The 17,623-nt window shown below is 40.8% G+C and overlaps 1 protein-coding gene across 5 annotated transcripts in view; it reads right to left on the bottom strand.

The window, feature by feature from the left end:
* The window catches only part of UGGT1 (UDP-glucose glycoprotein glucosyltransferase 1), a 104,123-nt gene that overhangs the window by 20,407 nt on the left and 66,093 nt on the right, over nt 1-17,623 (bottom strand). For 4 of the 5 annotated variants that reach the window (XR_004441845.1, XM_033231913.1, XM_033231912.1 and 1 more), the window contains exons 20-28: nt 16,095-16,193; nt 15,264-15,287; nt 14,347-14,441; nt 11,471-11,677; nt 10,592-10,723; nt 9,839-9,969; nt 6,588-6,683; nt 1,065-1,167; nt 183-262 (exon numbers count right to left, since the gene is read on the bottom strand). Coding sequence is in view for 4 of the 5 variants with exons in the window: in XM_033231913.1 (XP_033087804.1) it covers nt 183-262; nt 1,065-1,167; nt 6,588-6,683; nt 9,839-9,969; nt 10,592-10,723; nt 11,471-11,677; nt 14,347-14,441; nt 15,264-15,287; nt 16,095-16,193 (967 nt within the window). In the remaining variant the exon portion in view is untranslated. The remainder of the gene's footprint in view (nt 1-182; nt 263-1,064; nt 1,168-6,587; nt 6,684-9,838; nt 9,970-10,591; nt 10,724-11,470; nt 11,678-14,346; nt 14,442-15,263; nt 15,288-16,094; nt 16,194-17,623) is intronic. The other variant, XM_033231911.1, reaches the window with a different exon arrangement.

Raw genomic sequence — 17,623 nt, 5'->3', positions numbered from 1 at the left:
TACAAACACACTATGTTCCTAGAACTTCTGATTACAGTGAAATCTGGCAAAACTGAACATTTAGTAAATGACCATTTCAAACATGATGTCCACCTATAAATCCATCTGATCCTCCAACATGCAATATCAGACCTTGTATTCAGTACCATTCTTCAACTGTTTTCTTACATAGCATGTTTTACCTTTTTAAAGGCATGTCGGAAAGTTTGGATTGGCAGTTCATAAATACTCTCAGATTCATGTTTATCAGCTGAGCCAAAACCTAGAAGGAAAACCAGATGACAAAATACTTAGGATTTGTTTCTTCAGAAATTTATTATTTGACACTGAGATATTAATATCTTAAGAAAAGATATAAAGATAACAGCCATAGAGTCTGTACTGGAGAAACTTCTGGAAAACACAACTCTACTGCACAATCTACATCACACATACATAGGACGTAGCCAAAAATAATGGGAAGTAGGCTGCTGCAGCTCACTGCTCCTCACACAAAGGCAGTTCCTGCGGGGAAGCAGCAGGCAGATCATGGAAAACCTACAGGTCTCAGACTCACCACTGACATGCCAAACGATGAAAAAACAGAGATACCAATACTCACAAAAAAGGTTAGGGATTTATTCGGCAACGAATGTTGGACTGACTGTTTCTTTGTCAAAGCTCTTTTAAATGTCCTAAAATTGTAACACACTATACATGTCTAAAACACATGCCAAAATAAAGAATCCATGGTAGTTATAAAAAAGGAAAAATGAAAAAGCATATTTATTTTACCTCTTTGCCATTATAAATTAAAATACAGCACAACTTAATTCCAGGATGTTTTACTCTAAATGAGGATGTTAATCACTTTTTTAAATTACATGAGCAGCCACCCACACTTGCACCAACGCTCCAGGGCTGCGAAGCTGTTTCAGAGCCACTGTCAATCTTTCTAGAACCTCATATAGCATTGTCCAGTGCCTGCTGAAGATAACTCAAGGAAAACGAAGCTCTCTGTGAATTTCAGAGCACATGCCAACTTCAAACAAAGGTGATGGGCACTGCCTGCACAGCGTTCCTACCAAGAGCAAGGGAGCAAGTCTCTGTGCTTCTCTGGTGACAGGGTCAACGACAGCCACGACATCAAAGTACGTCTCCCCTTCCTTTGGCCTCAGTTTAATTGCACTGAAAGATCAAAAGGATAAAACATGAACCTGGAGGACACAGGAAACAAAAGCTTTTTTTGTACAATATAACCTTCAACCTTCTTAGCATTTCAAAGAACTTTAGGTCTAGAAAGACTAGACTATGATAATGGCCAACTATATGATTCTGTCTATCCCAAAGATTGCAAAACCTTAATAATGGATCTGAAATGGATGGAAAGGTCCATGGAAAGAGAGGAAAAACAGCTTGAAATTTTATTTAACCAAAAACTGAGAAAAGCTACTGAAGTTAGCTGTGATAGTCATTAAACATTATGCCAATTTTTACTTCTTGGCAAGAAGAGTACGAAGAGAAAAGGAATAAATCAATTTTTAAAAAATAATAAAAGAGCATTCCAGAAAACCTGCAAAGCAAAGAAAAAGGAAAAATATAATCACAAAATATTCACTGTCTCAGCCCACTTAGCTGCATCTCTATGTAAGCCTTTCTAGATGCCTGTATAAACATCAGTTGTAGATACAGATTAGCAATTTCAAAACAGTTTACTGCCATCTCCCACTACTGTAGCATAAAGATTTCCACATGCTGTTACACAACAAGCACCCTGAATGAGAAATAATATGCTATTTACCAAACAAAGCTGTCAGAGTTTACTCCAGCTTTTCTTTACTGCTGGACATACAGATGGCTTCCAACCTGTAAACAATTTGTACGACCAACTTTCTCCACATTTGGAAATTTCTTTAGAGTCAAGGAAGTGCTAGACAGGAGGTGATGGAGTCAAAGGATACAAATACTTTTGTGGCTAATAAGTACTGTCAAGCACATTTCCTGAAGAACTAAACAAATTTACAAGGCCAAAAAATAAATGTCACCATATCCTTTGTCAGCATTAAGTTACAGATATTTTGTCTGTTCTTTTCCTTAGTTACTTTCTGAGAGACAAGGTCTCACTCTGTGGCCCAGGCTAGAGCGCAGTGGTGTGATCATGGTTCACTGAAGCCTCTAACGTCTGGCTTCAAATGATCCTCTCAACTTAGTCTCCCAAGGAGCTAGGACTACAGGCACATGCCACCATGCCGGGCTAATTTATAATCTTTTGTAGAGATGGGAGTCTCACTATATTGACCAGACTAGTCTCAAACTCCTGGCCTCAAGTGATCCTCCTGCCTTGGCTTCTCAAAGCGCTGACATAAGCCACCACACCTGGTCCTTGTCTTTTGTTTTGTTTTGTTTTTAAAGACAGAGTCTCACTCATTCAGCCAGGCTGGGAGTACAGTGGCATGACCTCAGTTCACTGCAACCTCCACCTCCCAGGCTCAAGCAATTCACGTGCCCCAGCCACCAAACAGCTGGGATTACAGGCACATGCCACCATGCCCAGCTAATTTGCGTATTGTTAATAGACACGGTGTTTTGCCATGTTTGCCAGGCTGGTCTTGAACTCCTGGCCTCAAGTGATCTGCCTGCCTTGGCCTCCCAAAGCACTAGGATTACAGGCGTGAGTCATCATGCCCAGCCCCCTCGTCTGTTCTTAACTGAACGGTAACTTCCTGTTGCATGGACTCCCTGTGAAGTCACACTGACTTTGGTGACTTAAAAGGAGCAGGGACCTCTAATGAACATTTAAAAGGACTCAACTTGAAAGGATTGAAAATTATACCCAATTTTTGAAAACCGTTAACTGTTTAAACCATTATAGTTTGTTTGCTCTGAACAATACTATAATGTGGCTACCATACTAACCACTACTTTTATTTTTTTACCAAACAACATTTACCTAAGTGGAATGAATACAAAAGAATACCACAAAAAAGCATAACCAAGAAAACTGGAAACAATTTACATGCTCATGAAGGTTCTTTCACATCTTAACTGCTTTGGAAATAACCATCAGAATAGCTTCGTGACCGTGTTGAGGTAGGTGCTTTCAATCTCTGGTATTATTAACAATTTCAGATTAAATCCACTGCCGGTGATTATTCTCCCAATACAACAAAACTTCTGTTACTCTAACACAACTGTTCTCACCGTGTGGCTCCAGAGCAGCGGCATCAGCTTCCCCTGAGCATTGGTGAGCAGCAAGACAGGATCCAACCCAGATTTACTGAATCAGAAACTCTGGGGACGGGTCCAGCAATCTGCATTTTAACAAGCTCTCTAAGTAAAAGCCACATTTTGAGAGCCACTGCCCTAATATAATTTGCACCTCTCTGCTATTCTAGAATTCTAGAAGGAAAAGCTCATTAGAAAATAGCATTCTACAAAGGCTCACAAGGGAACCAGAGCGTCTCAAACAGGACTCTACACAGGAGGGTAACCTCAAGTCATGCCTGCCCACACCAGGTTTGGGGTAGAGTTTCACACATGTTCACATTCTGAGCCAGCAGTGTTCTAGGTGATCAGCAACAGGCACACCAGAAACGGACCCTGTGAGCTCCTTTACTCACCCCACATCTCTAGAACAAGAAAAAGGGACTAGAAAAAAAGCAAGGAAAGAGGAGTATTTGTGTGGAAATGGAAACAATATGAGCAACATCATGTTTAAGTGTATTCACTATATTGGTCAAAGACCAGAATAAAACTAAAAGTGACAAAGACAGGAACGAGATTTGGAGATTACACACATTTGCCTAGGGTGCGTAGAGTAAGTGTCGAAGAACACTGTGCTCACTAGCATTAATGCACACAGGAATCCCCCAGGAGCAACCTGTTAAAATGCAGAGACGCTCATTCCTCAGGACTGGTGTGGGTCCAAAGCCTGTATATTTCCAACAGGCTCCCAGACAATGTCTTGCTGCTGCTCCATGGACCACACTTTGAGGGCAAGAATATACATAACTGATGGTTCAGATCTTTCTACTTCTAGCATAAATGAGAAACTTCTGAGTTAAATGTAATAAACATTAATTTAAGTGACACAACCCCCAATAAGAGGAATTTCTCTAATAGTAATTATAATTTGTCTCATAATAGAATTTACAATTAAGGTATTTTAATTATACAAAACATGGAGACCCATGGAGAAGAAGATTTCTATAAAGGGAAGAGGTCTTGGCTCAGGACTCGCTACCTCTGACAAGAAGGGTAAACAAGACGGCAGGTTGATAAGGAAAGGTTTCCTCCCGCTGGTGACTAATGAGTCACTACCTGAGAGTTCACAAAATCTTGAGAAAATGGGTGCAATCTGGGTGCTAATGGCCAAATTCCACAAGGATTATCCAGGAGCCACAAGAATCTTCACCCACTGCTGACATAAAAAATTAGGACACACAACTAGTGCAAACAGAGGGTGGGTCTCCATTCCAGCCTACAAACATCAAATGATCTGACCACACAAACCTCATCCCCACAAGGATTGGTCACAAGAAAACACAGGTCCACTAAACCAAAGTCCAATCCATGCCAGACTAATCAGGTCAGAATCACAGACGAGTAGGACACAGGCCTCTGTAGCTAAAGCCTCCCTGGGGATTCCAAGGCACAATCAGTGTACATGTATACACCTGCCAGCTACGGCAAAGGCTACAATACATTACTGTGCAGGGCTCTCTCCTAGAAACAATTAAATCTAATCATGAAGAAGCAACTCAGACTGTGAGACATTCCATAAGACAACTGTCCTGGACTCTTAAAAAAGGTCATCGTAAAAGACAAAAGACTAGAAAAAAAAATGGCAGAGAACTCTTCCAGATTAAAGGAGACCAAAGAGACACAACTCTGTAATATGTAATCTGGACCAAAACAAATACAAAAAAACAGTTGTAGACGGTCATTACAAAGATACTGGAGACATGTGAATAGAAATTGTTTTTTAATATTACTATATCAAAGTTGTACTGTGGAGAAGTCCTAGCACTCAGGATACACATGCGGAAAACATCAGACATGTTATGTCAGGATGTCTGCAATGTATTTCCAAATGGCACAGGAAAAAGTATGACCATGTGTGTATGCAAACATATAAATAAACTAACGCAGTTACTATAAGTACTACACAAACACACACATGCAGACACACACACACACCAGGCACACGTGCAGATGACGGAGATAAAGCAAATGTGACACACTAACAACTGGTGAATCTAAGTGAAGGACATTTGGATGCTCATTATATTAGTCTTTCAACTATTTCTAGGTTTAAAACTTTTCAAAACAAAAAAGTGAAGAACAAAAAGGCAAACTCCCTCATTATGCTAAGCTTATTTAAAACAAAAGTTTTCAGCCAAGCACCTTGGCTCACGCCTATAATCCCAGCACCTTGGGAGGCTGAGGCAGGTGAATAACTTGAGCCTAGGAGTTTGAGACCAGCCTGGGCACCACAGTGAGATCCCATTTCTATAAAAACTACAAAAATTAGACAGGCATGGTGGCAAACACCTGTGGTCCATTCTACACAGGAGGTTGAGGTAGGAAGATCACTTGAGCACAGAAGGCGGAGGGTGCAGTCAGCTGAGATCACGCTACTGCATCCTAGCGCAGAAGACAGAATGAAACCCTATTTTTTACTAAAAAAAAGTTTTCAATAAAAGATGAACGAGACAAGTACTTTAATAATCTGTTTATTTTACTATTATTATTATTTTGAGATGGAGTCTTGCTCTGTCTCCCAGGCACGATCTCTGCTCACTGCAACCTCCACCTCCTGGGTTCAAGCGATTCTCTTGTCTCAGTCTCCCGTGTAGCTGGGATTACAGGCACCTGCCACCATGACTGGCTAATTTTTGTATTTTTGTAGAGATGGGGTTTCACCGTGTTGGCCAGGCTGGTCTCAAACTCCTGACCTCAGGTGATGTGCCGGCCTCAGTCTCCCAAAGTGCTGGGATTACAGGCGTGAGCCTCCACGCCCAGCCAATGTTTATTTTTTTGTGAGACAGGGTCTCACTCTGTTGTTCAGGCTGGAAGTGCAGTGATGCGATCATGGCTCACTGCAGCCTCTACCTCCAGAGTAGCTGGGACAACATGCTCATGCCACCACACCCAGTTAATGTTTTAAAGTTTTTTTGTAGAGACAGGTCTCCTTTTGTTCGCTGGTCTCAAGCTTCTGGGCTCAAGCATTCCTCTCATGTTAGCCTCTCAAAGTGCTAGAATTACAAGCATGAGCTAACCTGACCTGCCTTTGTTTATTCTTGAATTTAAGAAAAGTACAACTGCTCTGTTTAATAAATGCAGTCTGTTTTCTACTACAAGGGTGCACTAAGAGTTATTTCAGATTTAGTTAGAAATAAATGTCAGTTTTCATGCAACTGAGATTTGCATATGAATTTTATCTATGAACACAAATATATGTATTATAAACTGCACACCAAACAAATGTTCGATTCCTATAAGAACTTACACATAAATCTTATATGGTAAAATGAAGGAGCTGAGGTAAAGGCAAATTAAGAGTTTAATATTCAAGAACATGCACAAATTCAACATTAATTCTATACCTGTGTCTGTCTTCAAAAAACTGGTACTCGATTCTTGCATCTCCTTTGGGTTGTGCTGACAGGAGAGCATCTACCTTCATTACCAAGTCACTTGCCCTGAAAGAAGGGGTCAGAGAAATCTTAGCATCTTTTTAACTGAAAGTTTTCCAATTATTGCCAAACATATCATCAGCCCAAATACTGACTGCTAACAAGATGGTTTGAACCAGGTATAAAGTCTGTACTGACAGGACTAAGAAAGAGTGATTAGTTGTATAACCTTGGAGAAGTTACTCATTTTCCCACACGTGAAATGGAGACAGCACCCACTCTGCATGACTCCAGTAAAACTGCATAAAACTCTGTAATGCACCTAGCTGAGGCCCTGGCCCATTACAGGCTGTCAATATTATTTACATTCTCCCTTGTCCTTTTAAAACTATTACTTTTTATGACTATTAGAGTAATAGTTCACTGGAAAATAAACACAAAGGCAAAAACTGAAATTACACATAATATCAAGAAATAAGCTCCGATATTTTGGCTTATAATTCTATAGTTTTAAAAACATATAAACAAATTATACTAACCGACAGCCTGCTTTTTCACTTAAAATATATTATAAAAATCCTTTCCTTGGTTGATAATTACAGTGGGATTTCAATATTTTTGCTTGTTTGTTTTAGTCAGGGTCTCACTCTAGTTGCCCAGGGCTCAATCTCAGCATCCTCGAGCTTCCAGGCTCAGGTGATTCTCCCACCTCAGCCTCCCGAGTGGCTGGGACTACAGGCGTGCACCACCAGGCTCAGCTAATTTTAATGTATTTTTAGTACAGACAGGGTTTTGTCATGTTTCCCAGGCTGGTCTTGAACTCCTGGGCTCATGCAATCTGCCTGCCTCGACCCAAAGTGCTGGGATTACAGGCGTGAGCCACCATGCCCGGCCTATTTCAATATATTTATGACTGCATAATGTTATATTTATGGACACAAAATAATCTAAATATTCAACCAACCAACTATTGAACAGCTATGTTATTTCTAATTTCACTATTATAATTAACACTGCAGTAAACCACTATTGTCCCTGCCCCTTCTAAAATTGATTTCCAACTGAAAAAGATCTTGAACTAAACCTGAAAAAAAAAAAAAAAAAAAAACAACTCCAACTTGCTGAACCAAAGACTAAATCCTGAATAAGAATTTTAAAAGAGCACTTGTGAAATGTATTTGAACTATAATTAAGCCCATACATTTTCTTTGAACCGAGCAAATACATCAAATTAACTATTTTGGTTCAACTCAATATAGATGCCAAATATATATCATACAGGCCATTCTCTTCCTGTGATGGGTCAACATGGTCACAAAACATGTCAAGGGGCACTTGGTTACGTGGACTGGGGTGAGCAGGCCAACAAGAAACTCCCTGAAGGCTGATGAAGTACAATGATCAAAGTGTACACAGCTAAGCTTCAGGGCAGCCTTGGGGATGCAGATTGGGTCCTGAATGAAAGCTGTGGCTGTCACGGGGAAGGGGGCCACTCCAAGGTGGAGCAGCTCTGGCACCAATGAAAACCGGCTGCAGACAAGGTAATTTGGGGAAGCCTAAGAGTTTTAGCATTCGGCTTTTGGCCCCATGACTGCCTGATTTCCCTAAATTCACCCAGGAAAGATAGAGAGCCATCTCTCGTTGGCAAAAGGCAAGTCTTCTAGGCACAGTCTGGCAATTATATCACCCAAAAAGACTCCAAGGAGCTCCCTGCAATGGTCCAACAGCACGCCACAGCAAGCCTCTGCCTGTGACATGGCTGCTTCGAGTCACGAGTACCTCCTGGCCTACATCAAGGAAGCGTTTCACAGGTCGGGACAAAGGGCATCACTCAGGAGTCACTGAGGTAAGAGGGATCTTCCTTATTTGTAGCCCCAGTACTGGCCAAAATGAGAAAAGATTTCTTCCCAGGTCATACAAGACATGGCAACAGCTGACTCTGACAGCTATCCAAGTCAACACTTCTCTAAAACATGCTCTTGAACTCTGTAGTATGAGGATGTAAGAAAAAAACTCAGCAGCACTGTGTTTTTTTTTTTTTTTTTTTGAGACAGAGTCTCACTCTGTACCCAGGCTGGAGTGCAGTGGTGCAATCTCGGCTTCACTGCAACCTCCCGAGCAGAACTTTTAAATTTTATATCCTCCAACTATGCATCAAAGAACACATCTCCACAGGACGGGAGAAAATGTTTACAAATCATGTATCTGGTAAGAAAGTGACATCCAGAACGTATAAAGAACCGCTACATCTCAACAACGAAAAACAATGCAATTAAAAATGGGCAAAGGACTTGAATAGACATTTTCCCAAAGATATATAAACGGCCAATCTGCACATGACAAGATGCTCAACATCACCAATCATTAGGGAAATGTGAATCAAACCACAAGGAGACAGCACTTCATACCCACGAGGATGGCTATTACAAAAAGAAAACAAACAAATCCCTCCTCGCACCAGAAAATTACAAGTGTTGTGAGGATGTGGAGAAACCGGAACCTTTGAGCATTGTCAATGGGAATGTAAAATGGTACAGCCACTGTGGGAAAGGTATTGTGGTTCCTCAAAAAATTAAACATAGAAATAGATCTTCCGACTACCCAGTTATTTGATATTTAACACAGAAACAACGTATGTATAACAATGGACTCCAGGGTTCATCCAAACAATTTATTTTCTTCCATTAAGAGAAATAACACACTAAAATAATCAGCTTATAATAATACTGAAAGAATTAAAATTAAAAAATCAACAACAACCAATTCATCACACCTTTGAAGATATGAGAGAAACAACTCAATATTCTGCACTGGTAAATAAAAGAAAGATTTAAACTGCCTTTCCTTTCCTGAACACAATAAAACTGAAGGGTAACCAAATAGACAATGAGGAAATGTATGACTTTACATAAGTATTCCAGGTAATAAATAAACTAGCCTCTTTACTTCTGCATATATTTGAAATTTTCCACAACCCAAAATCATAAAAATAAAAACAAAGAGAACTAATTCAGTTCTTTAAAGAGTACCCTACAAAATAAATTATCTCGTTTCAACAGAAGCATACATTAAAACTGGAATTGAAGAGTACCGTCAGATTTTAAAACTGGAAATAAAACACCTTGGGATATGTAGTATGAGTAACAACATACAATCCTAACTGATCAATGAGGAAAGTCCAATTATATAACCCCTGTAATTCCTCCTATGGCAAAACTTACACATCTTCTTCTACCCGAAGCTGTTGAATATGAGATTTTATTTTCTGTCCTGAGGTTTTTAAGATGATATTTTCGAGGAGGTGGAAATCGTCTTGATTAAAGAGCTCACTATCCTCCAGTGGTCCAATGATCTGTGAAGGAGAGAAGAGCAGGTGCTCAGAGCTGGAAGACTGCCTGCACTCAGCAAGCTGGTAAGGAACCCTGTGGCGTCCTCAGGCTATCTCATACACCAGATCACCCTAAAGACCTGAGACAAGTACATGTCTAGATAAAATCAGTGAAATAATAGAAAGTGAAGCCCAAAACAAATACTTGTAGTTATTTACTTATCAATTCCTCAAGGACACAGTGTAAACCCGTGTGCATCACAGTATGTTACAGTAAGCAAACTCCAAAGTAAAATAAAATCGTAACGTCGTTTTCATTAATTCTCCCTGCATAAAAACAACAAAGGCTACTTTATGTGTCAAAGGCCGTACTGACTGACTTTGAGAGCCACCACGCTCTCACCGCCTCACACAATCACAGGACACAAATCGACAGCAGGAAGGCTCTATCATACGGGGATATTTGTCTGTGTCAAAAAGCACAGCTCCTTGGAAATAGGAGGCAGAAACATCAACGGCACTTCATAAACCCCAATCACCTTTGAAAAAAGAGTGGCTCTGTTTGAAGAGTTTACTAGCTTCAGAGGAGAATGCTGCAAAGACTGTTCACGGATCTAATGTGAAGTCAAGCTTGACAAATCCTCACCCTTCCATTGCTGATCACTGCCCTCTGTCCTTTCTTCAGCTTCAGAACATCCCTGCAGTACACGGCATGAGACAAAATGAAATCCATTTTGGAAGACTCAAAGACCTCTTTAAAAAGACTGAAATCCATTCCCTAGGAAAGTAATCATTATTAAGGAAAAATAGTCGTTATTAAGCAAATCATATAAACAAATAAACACAGTGAATAAACCATAAAATTTTCTTTCCCTGGGTAGTGATAACTAATTTTCATAATTAAGATGTGTCAGTTCTCCAGTCTCCCTGCCATCTCCCTACTACTTGGAGTAACTGCTATTTCCTTATCTTTTCCTGTGATTTGTTCAACTGGCAGACTATTCATCATTCCTTCACTCTGCATTTTTAAATCTTGCTAATTTCTAGTGACAGCCTCTTTTCCTAACTGAAACATCAAATAGTGTATACTCATCATTCTGTAAAAAATTTAAAAACTACAAAACTGTGTCAAAAAATAAGTAACAAAATATAAATGAATAAACACAGGCTTATTCTGGAAACACACCAAGAACATATAAGCCTTGAACCCATAACTGGCTCATAAGTTGCTCTATAAATAAGCCATATTGTCTCTTTTAAAAACTGTGCGTAACAAATGGCCCCATACTTAAAACTCACAAAAACTCAAATCATGCACCGCACGAAAGCTAGGCAAGGTTAAAAGTAATAAAGGGAATGTGACGGAATTATTTCTTGGAAATATTCTTCCAAATTAAAAAAGAATTCCCTGAGACTCAGGACTAAAATGACAAATCACGATCATGAATAGACCACGGAAGCTGTAGTGGGTGAGCTTCCGTGGCAGACAGAATGGGGCAGCCTCATGAGAGGCTCGGAGCCTTACCCCAACAGAGAACTCCGCAATGTCAGCTCCTGCAGCCAGGGCCTCTGCAGCCCCCTCCTTGGCCATTTTGGTGATGAAGTTCTTAGCAGCGTTGGAAGTCTGAGTTTGGAGAGCTGCCCAGATCGCTCTGGAGATCTGAGTGTTCTCGTAGCTTATCTCTTTGGCAGGATTATTGATCATGCTTATTCTAACATTGTTACTGGATTTCTGTTCACAAAATGGGAAATGGGAGTCATATTGTAGATATTTTTGAATTTAAAAAGCAGCATTAACATCGGTCATGTTCAATAAGTAGCAAATAATATCTCTCTTAAAAGTCTCAGGCTGGGCGCAGTGGCTCATGCCTGTAATCACAGCACTTTGGGAGGCCGAAGCAGGCGGATCACGAGGTCAGGAGTTCAAGACCAGCCTGGCCAATAGAGTGAAACCCCGTCTCTACTAAAAATATAAAAAATTAGCCGGGCGTGGTGGCAGGAGCCTGTAATTCCAGCTACTCCGGAGGCTGTGGCAAGAGAATCGCTTGAACCCGGGACGTGGAGGTTGCAGTGAGCTGAGATCGCGCCACTGCACTCCAGCCTGGGTGACAAAGCAAGACTCCATCTCAAAAAAAAAAAAAAAAAAAAAAACACTCTCGCCCAGGCACAGTGGCTCATGCCTGTAATTCCAGCACTTTGGGAGGCCGAGGCAGGCAGATCACGAGGTCAGGAGATCAAGACCATCCTGGCTAACACAGTGAAACCCTGTCTCCACTAAAAAAAAAATACAAAAACATTAGCCAGGCGTGGTGGTGGACGCCTGTAGTCCCAGCTACTCAGGAGGCTGAGGCAGGAGAATGGCATGAACCTGGGAGGTGGAGCTTGCAGTGAGCCGAGATCACGCCACCGCATTCCAGCCTGGGCGAGAGCGAGACTCCATCTCAAAAAAAAAAAAAGAAAGTAGTTCTCTGCATTCAGAATAAAATTAAAATGCCATCATCAAGCACTCAAAACCTTACATGAAGTGGCCCCCAGCCCACCTTTCCAACTTCATTTCTTACCACCCCTGTAAATATAGCATAAATTACAGACCCTCAGAGTCCCATCTCTACCCAACACATTTTATATTCTTCTACCACACATGTTGTATTCTTCTAACACACTTGTGTTAGAAGTGTTTTCAGCGCTCTGCTCAAATCCTTCTTCATTCACATGGCCTTCCCAACGGCTTGTACCAATAATATAAGCAATAGAAATTTACATTTGGGTGTACCAAAAGACATACAAGAATATTCGTCGCAGCAGTCTTAGAATAGCACCAAGCTAAAAACCCAGCTGTCCTTCAAATAACTTCAACAAACAAAACTTTGTGGTACAGCCATACGATATAATACTACAGAATGAAAAAGGATTATATACACCTACCTGTAACAACATGAATAAATCTCACAAAAGATTGGGCAAAGAAGACAAACACAGGCCGGGCGCGGTGGCTCAAGCCTGTAATCCCAGCACTTTGGGAGGCCGAGACGGGTGGATCACGTGGTCAAGAGATCGAGACCATCCTGGTTAACACTGTGAAACCCCGTCTCTACTAAAAAATACAAAAAAACGAGCCGGGCGAGGTGGCGGGCGCCTGTAGTCCCAGCTACTCGGGAGGCTGAGGCAGGAGAATGGCGTGAACCCGGGAGGCGGAGCGTGCAGTGAACTGAGATCCGGCCACTGCACTCCAGCCCCGGCGACAGAGTGAGACTCCGTCTCAAAAAAAAAAAAAAGAAGACAAACACAAATGAAACTGCATAAGATTCCATTTTACTAAACTAAACGATAGGCAAACCTATTCGCTAACATGAGAAGAGAGAAAGAGGGGTAGTGTCTGGGCACAAGTGTGGGGGGGCTTTCAGGAATTTGAGAATTCTCTATTTTTTGACCTGAGTGGTGGTTACAAGAGTGTGTTCTCTTTGTGACACTGTGTATCCTATGATTTGAGCACTTCTTGTGAACCTACATTTTACTTCAATTAAAAGTTATTAAAAAATGCAACTCTCCTTCCCCATTCTCCTACCTTACCACCATGTGAAGATTTACACATTTGTGTTAGAGTGCCTTTCACATATAACTATTGCCCTTTGCTAGAAGTGCCCTGATCTAACTTCGAACTGACCACAGCATTTGGTTCACTCCTTGATCAATAAAGGCACTCGGCACATGAGTGAAACTGAAACCACCTGGCTAGTTCCTTATTTCAGTAAGCCTTCCCAGGTACGGGGTGGAAAGGGGACCATGAGGAGGGTTGGGAGGTATGGATGGAGATGCAAACTGAAACAGCTCAGGAAAAATAATTTTGCCATCTCATCCTCTAACAGTGGCACTCTCCAGAACAATCAGCTGCTTCCCAACCACCTGCCATCGTCACTCACTCAAGCCCAGCTACTCACGGCAGCGTATCTTTTCAGAACATCTATGTGTGTATCCCTCAATGCATCTGGATCTACTTCTGCTAAACACACACACTACCATTCCTGTGTGCTACTACCCCACGTCCAGACCTCTGTCGTGGTGAGGACCCCATCTCCCCGATACAGTAGACAACACAACTGTTGGAGCAACTCTGCGCCAAGAACATGAACAGGCATGTGATAAAACTTGCTATGACGAGGATTTCACTATTTATGTTTTTCTCTGTAAGAATCTACCCCGTTCAACAAAGCCTGGATACTGTAGTCTTAGATCTCTTTTCTTGAGAGCTGGCAGAGCTCTATAGATACAATGCTCTGTTCCCTCGAGCATTAAGAAAGCAGGACTCCCAACTCCCACTGAACAATCCGAGCCGCACAGTGACGCCCATGAGGACAACTACAGCCGCAAACAGAAACATAAAATGAAGTCACAGATACTTGCCTGATGTTTGATGGCATCATACAGTAACTGCCGTCCAGAAGGGCTATCAAAATCCCCAACAATCCAAAAGGTGACTGGCCGAATAAAAGAATCATCTGTAGAAAAACAAAAACAGCTAACTGAGTTGGAGGAGAAAAGCACATTCTGTGTTTCAACATTCTGAAAATGAAATTGACCAAATAATTTGTGAGAATCATGCAAAAAGAAGAAAATGACAAGCTTAATAAAGATAGAAGAAAAAGTGGTAAACTTTTGCTATAATGAAAGCAGGGAATCTTCCCACAGAGTTTAGTTATAGACTAGGAACATGCACTGATTAATTCTACTGTGGTCTGGGCATCTGTTAGCATGTAAAATGAAAAACAGCCTTTGAACATGTGGGTAACATATTGTCATTTTTAATCATATTAATTTGTTATTTTCTGAAAATAATTCTTCACACATGTTTATACAGAATGTATCTACATTGGCCAGGTGCAGTGACTCATGCCTGTAATCCTAGTACTTCGGGAGGCTGAGGCGGGTGGATCACTTGAGGTCAGGAGTTCAAAACCAGCCTGGCCAACATGGTGAAACCCTGTCCCTACTAAAAATACAAAAAATTTAGCTGGGCGTGCTGGCGGGCGCCTGTAATCCCAGTTACTTGGAAGGCTGAGGCAGGGGAATCACTTGAAATCACCTGAGCCCAGAAGGCGGAGCTTGCAGTGAGCCGAGATCACGGTACTGCACTCCAGCCTGGGTGATGGAACAAGACTCCGTCTCAAAAAAAAAAAAAAATGATCTACATTGATATAGCTTCCTGTTACCCACAGATTCCAGAAACAGTACAATTAAGTGTTGATAAATTCTAAATTACAATGGTCACAGAAACCAAAGAAGAAAATTAAGAAATAGAACATTTTGAAGTTTTAAGTTACCATAGATTTCCTTGGAAGACATTCCTGGACAAAGGTAAGAGAAGAGAGTAGAAAAAAAGAAAGTATCATTTCTGTAATGAATGCCTACTGTAACAGTCAAAAGTCTAAACATGGCTAACATGGTCTATGGTTCTTCCTGCTGCTTAGTCCTGTCGGCATCATGGTGCTGTCCCAGTACCCTAAGAAACAGTTTCTTTAAAGAACCAAATGGAGTCATTGCTTGTACTTTACATATAGGTGGGAAACCAGAACTTCTGTTGGGGAGAAACCACAGCGGGGATTTAAACAGGCGGTAAAAATAGCTGCCTTAAAAGACAGCCAGTGCTTTTTTGAAGCAATGACCCGAAAGGGACAGAATCTGTCCGCCACTAATGGGGCGTCATTTTACACAATCTTAGCCTAAATAAATACCTCTACCCAAAATCAGCTTCAAAGATTATACAAGGCTTTCTAAAACCAACTTCATCTTATAAACCCGAAAATAATATTAACCCTGTACTGTCATTTTTAATCTAATAACCCACTTTGATATCACAAATGTTTTTCCATTTGAACTATCAAATATTTTTCCTTTTGACTAAAGTCAAAAGGCAAAACAGGTAATACGAAATTTATGAAGACATTTGAAGTTTTAAACAAACGTATATTTTCAACAAATATACAAATAATTAAATTTTAAACAGCTGTTTTCTGGACTCAAAGCATTATAAGAAATAATAAGAAAAAGTATGAAGTCTCTCCCTTTTTTCTCTTGATTTGCACACTAAGATGAATATGCAAATACTTTCAAAAAAATGTTGAATGCAAGATAATAAGCCTCAAATGGATTACCTTTCTTTGTCAGATAGTTCATACTATTGGCTACAGCAGCAGTCTTGCCTGGGGAATCCAAGATAGTAAATCTAGCATAATCATCCACAAAGAAGTTATCTGGGAGAAAAAATGAAATACGTATCTATTAGTTCCAGTCCAATCTATTCTTAATATTCAACTGATAACCTGACTTGATCATCATATAAGATTTATAGAACTGTGTGAGTGAAGTATATTAAGTTCCATGTTTACTGAACAACTTCACAACATGGCCCTTATCCCTATTGAAGTCGCACATCAAAGACACAAGGCTGATGAAAACATACATATCTCACACAGCTGTCATATAAGTACGTGTCAGTTTAATGGTTGAAATTCATCCTATTCCCATTCCTGTCACTTGTCAACTGGCGAACAGTCTCAAAGAGATCCCCTTAACTCATTTCTCCCTTCCCTAGTCCAACCAGTAGAGTAAGCTCTTCCTGCTCCTATGGAGGAAGCAGGGGTTAAAGAGAAAATACATAAGAAAACTGATTTTTATTTTTCAGGTCTAACAAAATATCACCTTTTAGACCCTTAACAGAAATAAAAGGTCATTTCCACTCTTTTTAGATAGGTCCCTTCTCCAATGAGTGTCACAGGGCAATCCTCATCATTCATTTCCCCTCAGATTATTATTCCTAGAATTGCAGTTTCAACAAGTCATTCTCTTGCTCTAAACCACCCAGTAATTTCTTACAGGCTACAAAATGGTCTCCAGCCTAGTAGTGTAAACCCTCTAACAATCTCCCCAGTCTTAAACATTATTGCACCCTATAGAAATGTCAGCCTTCTCATCAGTCTGTCACACACACCCTGCCTGCCCACCCACCCATCTATTCATCTGTGCCACGCTCATCCATCTACACTGTTACTGGACAATGCACACTGAACACCTACTATCCATAGCATACTATTCAGGAAAACAGTAGAAAGTAAGTCACACACGGTCCATGATATCATGTGGGGGAAGGGAGAGAACACCATGCAAGTAAAAATTAGTATCCTACTAAAAAGGTTCTACACCAAAAGCCAAAGAAACCTGGGTGACGGTGCCACCACCACCAGGTCAGGAGGATGTCAGTGCCTCCTAATTGATGTGTGCACTGGGTTCAGCTGACAGGTGGCATCTTTGCCACTGTGGACTAGCGCTGTTTCATAGCTCATTGCTGCAACACTCAATGGAAAAGGAAATTCTAAAAGAAAACCACTATTATGTTCCTTATTCACGTGTATTCCAGAGGCAACCCTTCAAGTTTAAGGGTTGTCTTCAACTTGAATAAACATGATGAAAACAACAAACAGGACAAAGAGCCACAACACGCTCACCTTGCTCTACTGAAACTTCAGGAAAGACAGGAAAACCCAGCTGTGAAGAAAAAGCTCACTTTCTGGGTAGTTTCTTTCTCAAATGTAAGCCTACATTTATACTTTTTCCTCAGTGTGTGTGTGCTTATGTATAGAGGTGTGTATGGGTATGTGTGTGTGTGTGTGTGTGTGTGTATATA

The sequence above is a fragment of the Trachypithecus francoisi genome, unplaced genomic scaffold (genome assembly GCF_009764315.1).
Source record: "Trachypithecus francoisi isolate TF-2019V2 unplaced genomic scaffold, Tfra_2.0 Lachesis_group13, whole genome shotgun sequence".
Lineage (NCBI taxonomy): Eukaryota > Metazoa > Chordata > Mammalia > Primates > Cercopithecidae > Trachypithecus > Trachypithecus francoisi.
This window is presented reverse-complemented; position numbering and strand designations above follow the sequence as displayed.